The 19,513-nt window shown below is 39.9% G+C and overlaps 1 protein-coding gene across 1 annotated transcript in view; it reads left to right on the top strand.

Annotated features, from left to right (window-relative positions):
- EPHX2 (epoxide hydrolase 2) overlaps positions 1-19,513 on the top strand; it is a 72,437-nt gene that overhangs the window by 31,723 nt on the left and 21,201 nt on the right. The window contains exons 9-11 of the mRNA XM_027852996.1: positions 3,879-3,905; positions 5,767-5,852; positions 7,973-8,084. Coding sequence (XP_027708797.1) covers positions 3,879-3,905; positions 5,767-5,852; positions 7,973-8,084 — 225 coding nt within the window. The remainder of the gene's footprint in view (positions 1-3,878; positions 3,906-5,766; positions 5,853-7,972; positions 8,085-19,513) is intronic.

Below are 19,513 nucleotides of genomic sequence, written 5' to 3'. Positions count from 1 at the left end.
AGTGGTCCCAAAGAAACATAACTACCAGAAGACTTAATGTCAACAGATTAGAGTGCTTCTCTGAGTAGGAACAGTTCATTGATAACTTGGAGGGAAAGTTGAACCAACACATGGTTGGCAACAGTGGAACAGAAAAGGAGTGGGCAGCTTTTAGATTTGGTGTACAGCACTGCATTTACTCATTTGGGCCAGAACACTCACAAACATCAAGGTTGGTTTGACAAAAGTAATGGGGAAATTCAGAGGCTGCTAAACAAAAAACAAGAACTCCACAGGGTTTACCAGTTTGTAGAGTTCATCTCTCTCTAAGAAGTCAGCGTTTAAATTCATCAAAAATAAGTGCAAGCGAGGCTTAGAGAGATGCAGGATTCTTGACTTAGTAAGAAGGCAGATGAAATTCAGTTTTACATTGGTAGTAACAATACAAAAGGCTTTTATGATATCCTAAAGGTTATTTATGGGCCAGAGACCTATGGTGTAGCTCAACTTCTCAGTGAGAATAGAGCCACAATGATTAGTAATTAGTATATGATCCTATTGATATGGGCTGAATATAGTGTTCTCAACAGACCATCGTCAATCAATGCTGAAGCCATTGACTATATACCTCAAGTTGAAGTCAGTCTCTCTCTAGCTGAACTTCCAACTGAATAAAAGGTTTTGAATGCCATTAGGCTCCCCTTATGTGACAAATCACCTGGTGCTGATTCTGTTCCAGCTAAGATTTACCAGGCAGAGAGTCCACTGCTCATACAAAAGCTGACTGAAATTTTCCAGGTTATATAGCAAGAGGAGATTATCCTCCAGGAGTTCAAAGGATGCCTCCATTGTCCATCTCTAAAAAAGTAAAGGAAATAGATTGTCCACAAGTGGGGGAGGTGGTCTCTCTCTTAGTCACTGTTGGCAAGACACTTGCCAGAGTCCTCCTTAATGGACTGATCCTTCACCTGGAAGATGGTCACCTACCTGAGATTCATTGTGGCTTCAGAAAGGATAGAAGAATGCTTGATATGGTGTTTGCCATCTGACAACTGCTGGAGAAAGGCCCAGCAGAACAGAGGTCTGTACACAATGTTCTTTGATCTGACCAAAGCTTTTGATACTGTCAGTCATGAGGGCTTGTGGAAAATTTTGGCAAAATTTGGGTACCTGGAGAAGTTCATCAGTATTGTACATCAGTTCCATGACCACATGCTTATGTGGCTTCTGGATAATGAATGATGCTCTCAAGCTTTCCCAGTCACCAATGGAAGGAAGCAGGGCTGTGTACTTGCTCCTGTGCTTTTTTTTTAGCATGATGTTTTCAGATGCCTTCAATGAGAACAAAAACAACATCACCACACTGATGGTAGATTATTTAACTTGAAAAGGTTACAAGCCAAGGCTAAAATGGAGGGAAAGTTGGTGTATGATTTTTTGTTTGCAGATGATTGCATGCTCAATGCAGCCTCTGAGGTTGAGATGCAACAAAGTATGGATCGATTCTCAGCTGCTTGTGTTAATTTTGACCTAACAGTTAACACCAAGAAAACACAGGTTCTTCACCAGCCAACCGTGTATCATCCATATGTAGAATCATTGATGGAAATGGTTGATGCAAATGGAAAAATATTGAATTCTCTGGGTAAGTTCGTTTACCTTGACAGTATACTTTCTGAGGATGTACACATAGATAATGAGGTTAACGCATGTATTTCTAGAGCTAACTCACTGTTTGGGAGGCTCTGAAGGAAAATGTGGCAGAGGAGAGATGTTAGACTGCCTACCAAACTGAAGATCTACACAGCTCTTGTGCTAACCTCATTGTATCCCTGTGAAACTTGGACAGCATATCAGTGACATGCTAGGAAACTGAATTGCTTCTATTTGAATTGTCTCAGGAATGTTTTGAAGATCACCTGGCAAAATAAGGTACCAGATGCTGAGGTCCTTTCTCAAGCTAAACTGCCAAGCTTTTAAACTCTATTGTAGAGAGTGCAACTCTGATGGGTTGGCCATGTTGTTTGAATGCCCAATATGTTTGCCTATAAGACTGTTTTATAGGGAACTCACACAGGGCAAGTACTCACATGGAGATCAGAATACAAGGACACTCTCAAGGTCTCTCTGAAGAACTTTGGAATAGATTGTATGATATGGGAGACACTGGCAAAGGACTGCTCAGCATGGCGTGCCCACATCAAAGAAGGTCCTGTGCTCTGTGAGCAAAGAAGAATTGTGGCAGTGCAAAAAAAACACGAGATGCTCATATTTAGAGATATCTTCATTCCAAATGTTCATGTGGACTATTTGTGCCCAATGTGTAGTAGAACCTTCTGAGCTCGTATTGATCTGATCAGTCACAGTCAGACACTCTGTACCTTGACTCCAATATAGTAATGTTATTTAGTCCTCTTTGACAACAAAGGATGACAATCAACCAACCTTGATTAGACCACTTCTGGAGTACTGAGTTCCATACTGAGTAGAAATTTTTGGAGTGACATTCATTAGCCAGAGAATATCTAGAGGAAATCAGATAAGAACTAAGGGTCTTGAAATTATGACCATATTTGAAGGAAGTAGGGATGTTTAGCGTACAAAAGAGTAGACCCTGGTAGAGTAAGATCTTCAGGTATTTGAAGGACTATCTATACAGATAAGGGATTCAATTTTTTCTTTTTGACCCCAGAGGACAGAACCAGGAAATGTGGGTGGAAGTTGCAATGAAGTAGATTTAGGCTTGAATTCAGGAGATATATTGAACAATTAGAGTTATCCAAAAATGGAAAGGACTGTCTCAGGAGTTTGTGGGTTTCCCCTTATGAGAGGTATTCTAGAAGAGACTGGTTGACCAATTGTTGGTTATGTTGCAATGGGGATTCTTTTTTTTTCAGGTATAAGTTGGATGAGATGGCTATCAAGGTTGTTTATGGCACTGAAATTCTGTGTTTCTGTGACAATCCAATAAGCATTTGTTAAACACCAACAATGCATGAGGCACTGTGCTGGGAACTGAAGAGAGAGAGACAAAATAAAAAATAGTTCCTGCCGTCAAGAAGCTTACGTTACCTTCAGTTTACACTATATATATCTTGTATATACAGAGTTGTTTGCATGGTTTTTCCCATTTAATGGTGATCTTCTTGAGAGTGGGGGCTGTTTTTGCTTTTCTTTGTATCCCAGTGCTTAACACAGTGACTGTGTATAGTAGGCAATTAATAAAAGTTTATTGACTGTAAGCATTAGGGGAAATACTGGAATGTAAATGAACCCTCTTACCAAACCTTTGGACTTTTGCTGGTAATGACAACAGTCCTTAAATGGGGATTAATTGGGCAAAAGGAGATATTCACAGAAGTAGGAAGATATTTAAAATGCAGCAGATAACATGATCTCTGTCTTGGAAGAGTTTACAATTTAACAAAAGAACAGGGCTAACACATATAACAAAGAACACATACACAGAAGGTACAAAAATATGTGCTAAAGAACTAGCAGCAGGACAGAAAATGTCTGTAAATTACTTTGCAGACCTAAAAGTGCTATTTAGCATTTTCCCTCTGAAACTATTATTATCATTAGCTCATTCTTCTCATCTGTTTCAATGTTTAGATAGAAATGGTCCTGAATCAAGTTGCCATCTTGCTATTATCCCGTTAAAGTCAATCTCCTGTTGACTCTTACAAGGTAGATGAAAGAACTGCCTCTTTTTTTTTTTCAGTTGAATAAAAGTATTTGCATTACTGTTATTATTATCCCTGTGCAAAGAGGAGTAGGGAAGGGCTAGAGTGATTCCAAAATCAGGATTCTAAGACTAGATAACTGAGTGAAGGTGAATCAGCATGTTGAGGTATTAAGGGGACATTTCTAACTTTTCTTATTTTTTTCTTCCTTAGGAGTTGATTACTTTCCTGGATAAGCTGGTAAGAAGAAATTCCCAACCTTGGGCCAGTCATTCTAGGGTGGAGATAATCAATGAAGCCCTCATGGAAGGAGTGTGTGATTTGAGGTGGACCTTGAAATGTAGCCAGGATTCTAAGGGGTAGAGAAAGGGAGGAGGAAGGTATACTATGGGGAGGTGGTGGAAGCAGGCAATGGGAAAGGAATATATGATGGAATGATAGATTTAGAGTGGGAAGGTATTTTAGAGATCACTGAGTCCAAATATCTCGCTTTATAGATGAGGAAATGGAGACTCAGTGAGGTTGAATAACTTACCCAGGATCACACAGGCAGTAAGTAGCAGAATGGACATTCCAACCAGGATCCTCTGATTCTAATTCCCATGCTACTTCCAGGTCAAGGCTGGGAAATATAGTTATAGTTCAAGTAATCAGAACAGATGAGATCTTCAAGGAAAAGATTGTTGAAAGAGAGGTGAAAAGTAGAAATCTGAGGAGCCTTTTAGGGTACATTTAGGGTAGGAGCAGAACAAAAGTAGATAGAAGAAAGACCAATGGTCCTAGTGATAGGAAAATCAGAATAATGTAGTGTAGAAGCTAAAGAGAAAGTTTCTTTTTCAATTTTTTTTCTTTCAATTAACAAGCATTTATTATTTCTCTCACCCCACTGGAAAAAAAAAAAAGAAAAAAGGAAAAAGGGAAAAACCCTTGTAATCTATATGCGGAGTCCAGGAAAACAAATTCCCACACCGACTTACAAAAATATGTCTCTCCTGCATCTTGAGCCCATCGTCCCTCCATCAGGAGATGGGCAGCATACTATATCATTGATTAGTTCTCTGGAATCATGTTTAGCCATTGCACTGATTAGAATTCTTAAGTCTTTCAAAGTTGTTTGTCTTTACAATATTGTCACTGTAGCAATCGTCTTCCTGGTTCTTATTGCTTTGTGCTGCATCAGTTCATATAAGTCTTCCCAGGTTTCCCTGAAACCAGAAAGAATTCACAAAGGGTACAATAGAGAGTGGGGAGTATTCAGTGGTATCAGAGGTCAAGAAGAATGAGCACTGAAAAAAAGCTGCTGGGTTTGTTGATTATTAGGTGATTATTGGTAACCTTCTGAAGTACAATTCCAAAAGGGTGGTTGGAATGAAGCCAAATTATTAGTCAGTCTACAGGCATTTGTTAAGTATCTGCTATGTGCCAGGCACTGTGCTAGGCATACCAAGAGAAAAATAATCCCTCCTCTTGAGGAGTTAATATTCTTCTAGGTTAAGCCAAGCGTGTTAAGGTGTCATAGACAAGGCAGTAGATATTGACCACTTGTTCAAAACGTTTGGAAGGTGGGAAATGGGATGCAAGCCTCATTGATTTAGAATTATTAAGTGGAAACTTTTGGGCATTGGGAGACTCTTCAAATTTGAAAGCAAGGCAGAAGAAGCTAGTGGAGACAGAGAGATCAAAGATACCGGGGGTGGATAATTGAGAGAACAGAGTTCTTGAAGAAGTGGAAACAAACAGGAACAAGAGACAGGAGGGGGCTCGTTTTAGAAGAGGGTTGGGATAACTCCCTTTAAAACAGGGTGGAAGAGAGAATGGGTGGGTAGAGAGGACGTCAGACAGGGTTTGAAGGAGAGAAGATGAAGGATCTCATCTAAGTTGGGGCTAGAGGAGAGTGGAGGTGTGGGATAGCTGTTATGCGGATTATTTTAGGAAATCTATGAGAGAGAAATAAAAAGATTGCTGAGCAGCAGAGGGAGATCAAACTCTATTTTGGAACCTCCTTCAGCAAGAAGTCTTGTTCTTTAGGGCCTGGGAGCTGCCCCTTGGCTGACCTACACTCCTTTACAGACTTCATCTCATATATGTTTCTATTCTTCAGGGCATTTCCCAAGTGGTGTTTATTGGCCATGACTGGGGTGGTGCCCTGGTGTGGTACATGGCCCTCTTCTATCCAGAGAGAATAAGGTAACTACAGAACACAGACAGTAGGCCTTCTAAGTTTTGGGTGCGACCTTTTGACTAATTCCAAATTTTACAGAACAAATTGGATTCAGTCCAAAGGCTTCATTTAAGGATCTGGAAGGCCACATATGGCCTCAAGGCCTCAGGTTCCCCACCCCTGTGACCTAAACTATAAGATGAGAAGATTAAATGATATGACTTCTGAGGACTCTTATAACTGTATTTTTTAAATTTGTGATGTAGTTTCACTTAAGATCAAATTCCTGAAATTCCCAGTATTAGAACTATCTGGTAGGGTAGCATGTGAACTTACTAACACATTAGCAAGGATTACCTAATTAGTCTGAATATGGGCAACATCTCTTCCCTCCTCCCCATTCCCAAATCTGGCTTATATAAAATTTAAAATCTCAAAGTAGCCTATAATTGGTGCTCACTTCTGGGTCTTTTTATTTTGAAATATTTTATCCATTAAGCCTGGAAATAATGAGTATTTAGCATTACAACTTCTATTAAAAATATTGTTCTTCATTTTTTATCCAGACTATAGTGGCAAGATATTTGTCTGTGATGATTGTATAGTTCTAGTACAGTTTATCGACTGACATCTCCAGTATATTTTGAGGCTTATGTTCATAGTACGATCTCAGTCCATGACAGAGAGGGTACAATTCTAATGTACAGTTCTAGGCACCAGGTAATGTTGTTCTAGATGTTTTATTGTTGTTGTTCAGTTGTGTCCAACTCGTTGTGATGTAGTCCATGGAGTTTTCTTGGCAAAGATACTGGAGTGGTTTGCCATTTCCTTCTCCAGTGTGTCCCTGTTTTACAGATGGGGAACTAAGGTAAATAGGGGTTAAGTGACTTGCCCAGGGTCACACAGCTAGTAAGGTCTGAGCCCAGGTTTGAACTCCAGTCTCTTAGATCTTCCTGACTCCAGGCCCAGTGCTCTATCCACTGTGCCATCTAGCTACCCTAATATACTTAGTAAGTCCTGAAGTTTTACAGCAGTGTTCCCCTATTACCGCTGCTTCCTGGCACAATCTTCATTGATTACCGAGCACTGAATTCTTACTATTACCCTCCTGTAGTTTCTAATGGTGATGACCTGGTCCTGAATTGTCATTCTAAGCCCCACCCTTTCCAAAAAAAAATGTCACATTGCCATTCATAGATTTGAGGCTTCATTGTTGCCGTATTGTTGTCTCAGTTCATGTGGATGTCATCTGTGAAGAGCCCTTTGATTCCAATTGATTCTGATTGATTCCAATTGGATCTTGGTTCTTTTGTGGGCTCCAACTAGAGGTAAGCCATTTTTGGTTGCATTTGACCGATCTAATGGGATGTGTCTATTAAAGCTTTTACTATTTCTCAGTGAGGTAATGCCTGCTTATCAAAAGAGTATTTCTGTAAGTTTTTTTTTGGTCATGCATTCTAAGGATGTCTACCAGTCCTTTTGGGAGTGAAAGTTTTAATCTTTTACCACTACCTTTGGATAATAAGCCCTCTGTTTTCTTAATATCATGTAGGTTTTTGTTAGGATTCTTCCAAATCTGTGATGTTCTACTTACAGTTCCAAGGATGTACAATTAAAACCAGCATTGGATAAGAGTCATTTGTTTTAAATGTATTGTGACACCAGACTTGCAGTCAGAAAGACCTGGACTGAAATACTTCCTCAGGTGCTTAATAGTTGCATGACCCTGGGCAAGTCACTTAAGAGCTCTATGCCTCAGTTTCCTCATCTGTAAAATGAGAGGGTTGGTCTCAGTAGCCTCTGAGGTCCCCTTTAGTAGCTCTAAATCTATAATCTTAAATCTATGTTCTTCCAATTTAGCTTTGATTTCAGAGTATCAATAAATCTCTTACATATTCAGCCACAGTCTTCTCGTTGGTATCTTTACACCTAATATGTCTTGCTTGGAGGAGATCAAGGTATTATTAAATATTGCTGTCAGTCATTTGGTTCAGTATGACTTCTAGATTCAAGCTTGAAGCCATTAGTCTTAGCCTAATTTTTCCTTTTATTTTAGACTTATTAAATCCAAATGACATTTATTATTATTCTTATTAGCATTATTATCTCCTTAGGGTTCACCAAGACCCTCTCTTTTGTTTTCTAGGGCAGTGGGCAGTCTGAATACACCCTTCATTCCAGCAGATCCAGCTGTGCCTATTATAGAGAAGGTCAAATCCAACCCAATCTTTCATTACCAGCTCTACTTCCAAGAACCAGTAAGTTGAAGGACCTGGTAGCAATAATGGTCACTTGTTTCTCCTTCACTTTCTTCTCCTCCTCCTCTACCCCAGTCTCTGCCAAGGTGTTTCGTATGTTTTCATTTGCTAGTATTTTCTGGCTTCATGAGTCAAAGAGAGTTTTCTATTCCTCTCAAATGTATTAAGATCTAGAGCTTAGGTGGTCCCTTAAAGCATTATGCTGGGTGCTGGGAATTAAATAGCTCCTGCCTTCAAGGGGCTTACAATCTATTGGGGTAATACAGTGCTAACACATGTAAGTAAATACAAAGTAATTGGGGAAGTGGGAATTCTTGACAACTAGGGGATCAGAAAAGGCCTTGTGTAGGAATTGACAGCCAAGGTAACCCTTGAAGGGAACTTGGAATTCTAAAAAGTGGAAATGAAGAAAGAATGTACACCAAGGCAGAGAATGCCATTTATGGAGAACAGCAAGTAGGTCCATTTTGCTAAAACATGAGTATATGAAGGAGGATAATGTGAAATCAGTCTGGAAAGATATACTGGAAACAGATTGGGAAAAGATTTTTGGTTTTGTTTTTGTTTTTGTTTTTTAAATATTATCTAGGGGCAGCTAGATGGCACAACAGATAGAGCACTGGCCCTGGAGTCAGGAGGACCTGGGTTCAAGTCCAGCTTCAGACACATAATACTAACTAGCTGTTGTGACCCTAGGCAAGTCACTTAACCCCCATTGCCTCACCCAAAAAACCAAAATAAAATATTATCTAATTTTTTTCTCCAATTACATATAAAAACAAATTTTAACACTTGTCTTTTTAAGTTTTGTGTTCCAAATTCTATCCCTCCTTCTCTCCCTGAAATGGTGAGCAATCTGATATAGGTTATACTTGTGGAATCGTGTAAAACACTTGCATTATAATCATGTCATAGAAGAAAGAAAAAAAGGAAGGAAGGAAGAAAGACAAAGAAAGAAAAAGAAAAGAAAGAAAAATAAATTGAAAAATAGTTTGCTTTGGTCTATATTGAGATGACATCAGTTCTTTCTCTGGAGGCAGATAGCACTTTTCATCATGAATCTTTCATCATTGTCTTGGATCATTGTATTGCTGAAAAAAGCTAAGTCATTCACAGTTGATCATTGTACAATTTTGCTGTTACTTTGTACAATGTTCTTCTAGTTCTGCTCACTTAACTTTGTATCTGTTCGTGTAAATCTTCCCAGGTTTTTCTGAAATCATCCTGCTCATCATTTCTTATGGCACAATAATATCCCATTACAATCATATGCCACAACTTATTTAGCCATTCCCCAACTGATGGTCATTCCCTCAATTTCCAATTCTTAGCTACCACGAAAAGAGCAACTATAAACATTTTTATCTCTCTCTTTTTTTATTTCTTTGAGATACAGACCTAGTGATGGTATTGCTGGATCAAAGGGTATACACAGTTTTATAGGCCTTTGGGCATAGTTCCAAATTACTCTCCAGAATGGTGGGATCAGTTCACAACTCCACCAGCAGTGCATTAGTGTCTCAGTTTTCCCACATCCCCTCCAACATCCATCATTTTGGGAAAGGGTTTTAAATGCCAAACAGGAGTTTGTATTTTATCCTACGGGAAATAGGGAGACGCTGAAGCTTCTTGTGCAGGTGAGTGACATGGTCAGACCTGGACTTTAGGAATATCACCTTGGCAGCCATGTGGAGAATTAGGGTGTGACTCTAAGGTGATAAGAGACAAAAAGAGTCAATTCCTGATATTACAATATTACATGTTGCACTCAGATCTCTTGAAATGATGCTTAGGAATAGTGGAGATTGTAGGGTTACATGTCTCCATGTTAGAGGGGCAAGAGCAACCTTTCTTTGTGTTGAGAGTTCAGACTGTTCTAGGGACAGGTGGTATGGGATGTCTTCTAGACACTTAAAATTCTCGAACGGGGCACCATAGAAACCACTCAGGTCAGTATCATTGGACAGTGGCTACTGGGAGGAAGGGGGAAAAGATAATCATTTATATAGTGCCCACTATGTGCCAGGCACTATGCTAAGTGCTTTACAAATATCATCTCATTTGATCCTCACAACAACCCTAGTAGGTAGATGCTATTATTATTCCCATTTTATAGGTGAGGAAACTGAAGCAGACAGAGCTTAAGTGACTTCCTTTGGGTGAGTGTCTGAAACTGAGGCTAACTTCATCTGGTCTGATTGCCCTGAACCCTCCTAAATGAAAGGCAGATGAATAGGACTTAAATCAACTTAACACCATTAGTGCCTGCTTGGGGCTTTCTCTCTGATCTAAGAGGCAGTGGTCTTTGGGTTCAAATCCTTCCTGGCTAAATGGCCTTGGCAAAGCTCCTTCACGCTACTCTGCGCTCCCTTCTCAGGGAGTGGTGCCCAAAGATGACCAGGTGTGACGCCTTCCCCTCCAAGGACCCCTAGGAATAGCAGTGACATTGTCATTGCCCCTGGGAATCTGCTGTGCCCACCAAGGTTTCCCATCCTGGACCATGGTTTTTATCCCATCTTAACTTCTACCAGGCTTGGGAGCTTCTGTCTCTCTTGTTTTTCTTGTGCTCAGAACATTTCTCTGCTCTGACTTCTCCTATTTGGTTGCTGAGTATCCTCACCCTCCTTCAATGTGATTTCACATACTGAATAAGTGAATGAATGAATGAACAAGTATTTATTAAACATTTACTCTGTGCCAGGTATTGTGTTCTCTTTGTTGACCTCTTGTCACTGCCCAATAGGTATTTGAATGGGAGACTAAGAATTTCTTTTAATTAAAAAAAATTTATCAACACCTTTTGTTTTCACATCTCCTTCATTTCCAAATAAATTATTTCCCCTCCTATACCCTATGAGCCATCCCTTGTAACAGTGTTTTGAAAAAGAAAAAGGAAAAAAAGCAAGTCAGCAAAACCAGCCAACACATCGACTGCATCTGCCAGTCTGTGCAGTATCCCACACCTAAGCATTTTCTCAGCTCTTCTCTTGAGCATTGTCATCACACACATTCAGTGATGGGGTTTTGTGTGTTTATGGGTTTCCTGGTTTTGCTTGTTTTGTTTATAGGATCATAGTGTAGTGAGTTATTCTGGTATTAGTCCCCCAGAGTAAGACTTGCCTGCTCTGTTCCCCCCACCCATGGTACCAGCGGTCACCCAAAAGGGACAGGTGTGTCTTTTCTTAATGCTGTTAGCTCAAGCTCCTATTCTGGGGTTTTCCCACATATACTATTAGCCCCCAGTGACAAATATCCCAGTTCCATTTAAATAATGAACTTCAATTAGCTTTTACAAGAGAATATTGGGGGCAGCGAGGCAGCACAGTGGATAGAGCACCTGCCATGGAGTCATAAAAACCTGAATTCAAAGCCGACCTCAGACACTTATTAGTTGTGAGAACCTGGGCAAGTCACTTTGCCTCCCCCCCCCCAAAAAAGGAGGAGGATATTTACTCTAAAGATATAGCAAGAACAGATATATAAGTATTTCTCCATAACGCTACAGGGCACAAACTCCCTCATACCATCTCAGTCCCTGGGAAGAGTGGACTCAGACTTAACATAGTTTCTGCATAGCATTGGTCCCACAAAGTTCATGTCTAAATCATAATCAATGCTGCTGGATGAGCCCTTGTATGTGTTTCTACTGAACTGGGTCTTGAAGGTTACTCTTCAGCTCAAATTTGAGTTGGCTGGCTGTAATACCAGCACGATCACCATTCCTGAATGTACGGATGAACTGCTGTCCTGACCTTTCAGAAGTGTCAAGGCCCTAGCCTCCATTCTTCACCTAAAATGGAAGGACAGATACTAAGGCAAAAGAACCAAGGTCCCTGTTCATGCTGGCTTCAGAGGGGGAGGGTCCCTGTGACCTCTCCCTTTATAGCATTGTCTCGCACAGGATGTCATCAGACTGCAAGATGCCAAACCAAAAAAAAAGGGATGAAGTCAACTAGGGCCCTTTGAACACTATTCCAACTGCAGCCAATCACACATGCTCCTGTTTACCACAAGTTTAGCAAATAGAGTCAGTTAGAGAGTGTTTGTCTTCCAAAGTCCATATGGGAGTTGCATCAGCTAAGCCCTCTGTACACGCTTGTAAGAACTGGGTTCATTGGCCATGTGTTCTCTGCTTCCTGCTGGCTCAGAGACCCAATACTTGTTGCAATAGGATCATACCTGTTGCAACTGGAAAGAACCTTAACAGTCATCTCACCCAACTCTCTCATTTTACAGATGAAAAAAACTGAGGCCCAGGAACATTCTAAGTTGCCTAAGATTACCCATCAGAGGAATTAGAGGCAGGATTAGGTGAAGCCAGTATTCTTATACATTTTCCCAAGTTTCTCTGAATTCTTCATATTTATGGTTTGTTATGGTACATTAATTTTCTATTACATTCATGTACCATAATTTTTTTAGCCATTTCCCAGGTGCTGGGCACCTACTTTGTTCTCAGTTCTTTGCTACCATAGGAAGTTCTGGTTCGAATATTTCAGTATATGGAGGTAATTTCTTTCTACCTTTGAATTCCTTGGGGGCCATGCTTAGCCAGGAGAGCTGTAGGTCAAAGTTTAAGGGCATTTTAGTTGCTTTTTTAAAAGCATAATTCCAAATTGCTTTGAATAGGAATATTTTAGGTAGAAAATTCACATGATGAAAGTGGCATCCCTGGATTATTAGGGGTGTGGATTGAAGGTGGAAGCATAGACACAAGCCAAAAGGCTGTTGCAGAAATGTAGGCTCAAGTTGATGAGTAATTGGGCTTGGCTCATATTGATAAATATTCTGTCTAATCTTTTTTAAAGATAGAAACAGGATAAAAGGGGTTGGATAGCCTGCCAACTGCCCTGCCATGTGGGAGGCTCAAGTCCTTGAGTCACCCTGAAGAAGTCACAAGGGAGACTTAAATCCCTGTCCAAGTTAGACCTGCAGCAAAGAGCTGAAAGCCCTCTTTTCTGCCTGTGGGGCATTTGGCTAACTAGGTGCTAATTCTGCAGGCATTCCTTCTTCCCACCCTTCAACCAGCTCTCGGATCCGTGCTCCCTCCTCCCAGTGCCAGTTCCTGCTCAAACTGGATAAAAACCTCTTAAAATCCACCGTGTTTTACCATTTTTTGCCACCTGACTCTACCCAGGACCCCAGCAGAGCTGACTTGTGTCCATTCTCTCTGACCGACCCTTTATTGGCAATGTCCCCCCTGAACTAGACTTACTTTCTTTATTTTCTTTCTTCCTGCTCTCATATTGTGCTGGTCAGCTCTGTGGAGCAGTGGAGTGCTTGGCCTGGAGCCCGAAAGTTGTTATTATTCAGTTGTTTCAGTTTTGTCTGACTCTTTTTGACCCCCGTTGGGGTTTTCTTGGCAAACATACTGGAGTGGTTTGCCATTTCTTTCTTGAGTTCATTTTATAGATGAGGGAAATGAGGCAAACAGGGTTAAGTGACTTGCCCAGGATTTGCAAATGCCACCTCAGACACTGACTAAGCCACATGATTCTGGGCAAGTCCCTTAACCTCTTTTTGCCTCAGTTTTCTCATCTGTAAAATGGGGGTACCTACTTTCCAGAGTTGTTGTGAGGATCAAATGAGATAAAATTGTAAGTAAGCGCAATATACATGTTAGCTGTTATGATTCTGTTTTGGCATACCAGTTTTCTCCTTAGAAGCATCAGCCATTGACCAGGGCTGTATGTAATGGTCTCAGCAGCCACCCCTACCTCCTAAGCCATGCCTTAGGGAACATAGAATTCAAGGGGTGGACTGGAACCTACAGTAGGACCTTACTTTTCTTTCCAAAACCAGGGCTGTGATCTAAGTTGTTGAGGAAACTAAGGCAGACAAGGTTAAATGACTTGCTCAGGGTCATACAACTAATAAATGTCTGAGGCCAGATTTGAACTCAGGAAGATGAGCATGCCCCAAACCACCCATCCCTTGGACTTGTTAGTCACAAGAACAAACTCCAAAATCTGAAATAATTTTAGAAAGAAAGGTATTTGGTCATTTGGCGGAGGAGAGGGTGGGAAGGTGTATCTCCCTCTTTAGTTTCTGGGAGTTTTAAATATATAGAGTTCAGACAAGGGTTTAATTTTAAGGGCATTTGCCTGATTGGCCTCTTAAGTAGTAAGTAGTAAGTAGTCTTCAGGGAAGGGCAGTTTGAGACTTGTATCAACAGGTAAATTAATCTAATTTGGGAAACCCAAAACACAATCTTTGGGTGGAACCCAAAACAAAACAAAACCTTGGGTAGGGTCTAAGCATTCTGGACAGACATCTGGCTTCCCGAGAGTGTCTCTGAGGTCAGCTTGACTCTACAGTGAGCTTTGGGGCTAGACAGTTTTCTAGCCACAAAAATATAGGTTCACACAATATTAATAAATGACAAATAATAAAATATTTTTCCACAAAATCTTGCCCCTGGCACCGTAAGTGGCATATAAAGCATATTGCAGCCTTTCTTTATACTGTACCTTAGAATCCCAAATCTCAAATGGCATTAAGATGTAGGATGAGTAGAGTTGAGCATTGTAAGTTATATTTGGTCATAGCAGAGTTAATTCATTGCAATTTTAATGATATGCACAATTAGGATTGTGTGGGTCCAAATGGTATATTGACACAAATGAACCTAATTACTAATGCTTTTATGGAGCTAAACTAAGTATTTTTAATATGTTTTATTTTTTCTCCAATGACATGCTAAAATAATTTTTTGACATTTGTTTTTTTTTTTTTGTAGTTTTGAGTTTCAAATTCTATCCCTCTCTCTCCCCCCTCTGAGACAGTAGGCAATCAGGTGTAGGTTATATATGTCCATTCATTTCCCTAGTAGTCACTTTGTACAAGAAGACTCAAATAAAAGAAAGTGAAAAATAGCATGCTACAATCTATATTCAAACAATGTCAGTTCTTTCTGTGGAGGTGGATAGTATGCTTCATCATGAGTCCCTTGGGATTGTCTTGGATCATTGTATTACTGAGAATAGCTAAGTCATTCACCATTCTTCATTGTACAATATTGGTGTTACTGTGTACAGCATTCTGCTGCTTCTGCTCACTTCACTTTGCCTCAGTTCATGTAAGCCTTTCCAGGGTTTTCTAAAATCATCCTGCTTGTTGTTTCTTATAGCACAATAATATTCCATCACAATCATATACCACAGCTTGTTTAGCCATTCCCCAACTGATAAGCAGAAACTGAATATTTTTAAAGTTAGTAGAAGAAGGAAAAAAAAGGAACTGAGAGTGCAAGAACCCACTCTTATGCCCCCTGAACCCTGACTTCCCTGCTTTTCTAGCAGGGACTGCTTATAGTCTGGGTATCTGGACAGGGGAGCCAAACACACTTCTTTCCCCTCATTCTTCCTGGGGCTAACCTTATGTAGGATCCTATGAACACCAATAGAGAGTTGAAAGGACCTGGGAAGCCACCTAAGCAGAGTAAGTTGAGTAGGGTGATAAATATCTCATTATTTTAAAAATTATAATGAATTCTAAAAAAAAAAAATACATTAAGATCCTGGGGAAGGGAATTTTTTTTTCCAGGTTTTCCCATTCTTGTGTTCAAAGTACTTCTTGGACTATTTGTATAGTCATCTCTTGTCTTTCACTCCCCTTTGACCTTTAGCTGCCACCAGGAGTAAGTTTTTTTGCTCCTACTCTGTGTCCATTCATTGATTTTTGGTTCTTAGACATTATCTATGGTTGCACTTAATATATACCTAAAATAGATCTTTGGGGCAGCTAGGTGGCACAGTAGATAAAGTGCTGGGTCTGGAGTCAGGAAGATTCATCCTCCTGAGTTCAAATCCAGCCTCAGGCACTTAATAGCTATGTGACCCTGGGCAAGTCACTTAACTCTATTTGCCTCAGTTTCCTCATCTGTAAAATGAACTGGAGAAGGAAATGGCAAACCATTCCAGTATCTCTGCCAAGAAAACCCCAAATGGGGACACAAACAGTTGGACACAACTGAACAACAAGTGATCCCTATTCCCAGAGACATCTTAGGAGGGATATTTTCTTTAATTGAAGAGGACTAGTCTATAAAAAATATCTGATTTTTAAAGGTTTTTAAAGACATATCATTTAAAAAAAAATCCAAGCCCATGTGGTACTAATTGAGGCAGCTGGATCACACAGATAGTAATGGGCAGAGCTAGCATTTGATTTCAGGATCTCTGATTCCAAATCAGGCATGCTTTCCTTTGTATCACTTGGTCTTCCACATCCCTCCCCTCTCGTTGCGCTAAAAACAATTAAATAGATTGATAATACATCTGCTATTTCCCATGTACAGCACCTCTGTCACTACCACCTCAGCAAGGAAAAGAGGGAGGTGCATTTCCTTATCTCTAGTGGGATCAAGATGGGTTATTCTCATTATATCATTTCATCTTCTTTATATTCATTGCTCCCTTTACATCTTCTTGCTTAGTGAGGTATATTGTCTTCCTGGTTCTGCTTCCTTAGCTCTGCATCAGTTCATGCAAATTCTCCTATGCTTCTCTGACTTTCTTCTAATCCTGTACCATATTTATTTACCCATTCCCCAATGTTCCCAATTCTCTTCCAGCCTACATTTGGCTTCTGGGAAAATAGAAATAATACAAAACCATATTAAAGCCACTGTCAATTACATCAGACTAGAATTTAGGAGTTCTTGTGCCAGCCCTGGCAGTATTTAACTTTGCCCTTAGACAATACACTACACAGCTCTAGGCCTCGATTTTCTCATCTGTAAAACAAAGGAGTCACATTCGATGACCTCTGTTGTCTTGCCCTTCCCACTGTAATTCTGTATGACCCTAGTCAGGTTCCAAGCATGGAGGACTTTTATGGAAGGCTTAAGATAGAAGGTTAGATTTTTTTTCTTAAGGATCATGCCTTAAACCCAAATCACTCTGGCTGTCTTTGATGGGCCAACAATAGGTCCCAGGCCAAGCCCCACTTGGTCATTGTCAGGGCCCTGATTGGCTCAGAGTGAATATAAATAGAAATTCTGTTTGGGCCAGAAACCCTGAGGGTCTTCCCCTCCCAGATTGATTTTTTTTTTTAACTAGGCCATTCTCTGCCTCATTTCTTAGCTAGCCTTAATCACTGAATGGGCATTGCCTCAGTCAGACTGAGATCTGTTAAAGACCTTAGCTTAAAAATGCCAAGGTCTTCCATTGCATTCAGGGCCATCTCCAGTTCTCCTGATCTATATCTTGCCACTGGACCCAGATGGCTCCGGAGGAGAAAGTGAAGCTGGTGACTTTGCACAGCCCTGCCTCACTTAAATCCAATTCACTTGCATGTCATGGCATCACCTCCCTGATGTCATGGTCTTCAAGAATGAAGGACAAACAACAATAACAACAAGATAGAAGAGGAATTGAATAGAAGATCATAGAATGGAGAAAGATTGTAGGAAAGAGGAAATAATAAGTCAGAGAGAAAAGTGAATATTTAACTCTAATGGAGGGTGGGAGGAACCGGACTGCTACAGTCTAGAAAGCCTCCTCTTTTCCTTCCTTCTCTTTCCCTGTGACCTTGCATTGTTATAAGGCAAACTTTCAAGGCCAAGTGCTTATTCTAGAGAACAATGGGAACTCTTTCTTCTAGGCTTTTAATTCATCAAATTTACACATACAATGGGGCTAGGTACATTTATCTCCCTATCACTACATAATTATATGTATGTAGTGATTATTCTAATTATTCTTTATTCATAATTATTCTTTTTTTATACGTTTTTATTGTTGTCTTTTGTTGCTATTTTTTACATCACTGGAATTTCTCTCAGTATCCCTCCTCTTCCCCCACCCAGAGAGCCATCTCATATAGCAAATGATACGGTCTTTCTAATGTGAGAATTGAATATTCTTGTGTCCACAAAATTATCTCTACTGGCTGAAACTGTGTTCCCATTATCTTGGAATTGTAAGCACCTCTTGATCACCTTATTTGTCAAGCACTAATTTTTGTTTTAACTTTGCTGGTCACTTCCTTAACTGGTCTCCCTCTTGTGAGACCCAGCAGACTCTAAGACATAAACAGGTTTAAGATGTCTAGAATCGTAAACATTAAGAGCTAAAAGTGACTTTAGATATGATCTAATCCTGACTGTCTGTTTTATAGATGAAGAAGTGGAGGCCCACGGGAGCAAAGTCATTTTCCCCATGTCCTGGAATATTTTATGATCCTGTACAGAATAGTTTGCAGAAGAAAGAAATGTTTTGGGTTGAATCAAGAAATGAACAACAAGGGACTGTGTATTTTATTTGTAATATGCCCCTTTCTCATCTCTTTCTGACTTCCCTCCCTTGGTGATCTCATCCACCTCCCCCAATGGGGTGAGTTAGCACCATTAGATTGCGTGTGTGTACACACATACAAAAAGGTGTACAAAAATGTGTGCACAAACACACATGTATGTGTATACATATGTGTATGTATACATAAATGCATTGCGTGCACACATATATATCATGTTTGGAAGCAGTTAGGTGGTACAGTGGATAGAGTGTTGGGTCTAGAGTCAAGAAGACCTGAGTTCAAATGGTACTTCAGACACTTACTAGCTCTGTGACTCTGGGCACTTAACTTTTGTTTGCCTCAGTTACCCCATTTGTAAAATAAAGATAATAATAGCACCTCCCTCCCAGGATTGTTAGGAGAATCAAATGAGATAATAATTGCAAAATACTTAGCATAGTGTCTGGCACATAGTATATACTATATAAATGTTAACTGTTATCATCATCAACATCATCATCATCATCATTATTACTTTTATCACAGTTATCTCCTTTAGGCAGATGGCTGTGCATGTCCGTATATGTATATATATATATATGTGCTGATAATATATGACAATTGACCCCATGGGGGTGTACATATACATATATATGTATACATATGTAAATACATATGTGTCTATACCTCAGACCTTTACTAGCTATGTGACCCTGGACAAGTCACTCAACTACTCAGCCTTAGTTTGCTCATTTGTAAAATGAAGATGATAATAGTACCTACCTCACAAGGTTGTTGTAAGGATCAAATGAAATAACATATATAAAATGCTTTGCAAACCTTAAGGCACCATCATTTATATAGTGCCAGAATTTAATTAGATATTATTATAATAATTAGAGCTTTAATGGCCCTCCAGAACTTCAGCCCAACTTCCTCCTGGAATTCTCTATCTGTTGGGTGGTTGTGGTGGTGATAGTAGGACTGCTGTTGTTTTGTTTTGTTTTTGACAATAAAATTCAAGAAGATTGTCTTCTAAGGAAGGCACAGAGGGGTTGCCATCTGCAGGAGCACTAGAGCAAGGAAATCATTGATATTTTCAGTAATGGTCACATTATGATGGCTCTGAATCACTCTGTCTGCCTGTGCAGACTTTTCTCGTACTACATGTAGTCTACACGTGAGTCAAA

This window comes from Vombatus ursinus, unplaced genomic scaffold, assembly GCF_900497805.2.
Source record: "Vombatus ursinus unplaced genomic scaffold, bare-nosed wombat genome assembly UNPS02000580.1, whole genome shotgun sequence".
NCBI lineage: Eukaryota > Metazoa > Chordata > Mammalia > Diprotodontia > Vombatidae > Vombatus > Vombatus ursinus.
Note: the sequence above shows the minus strand (reverse complement) of the source record. Positions and strands in the feature narration are given on the sequence as shown.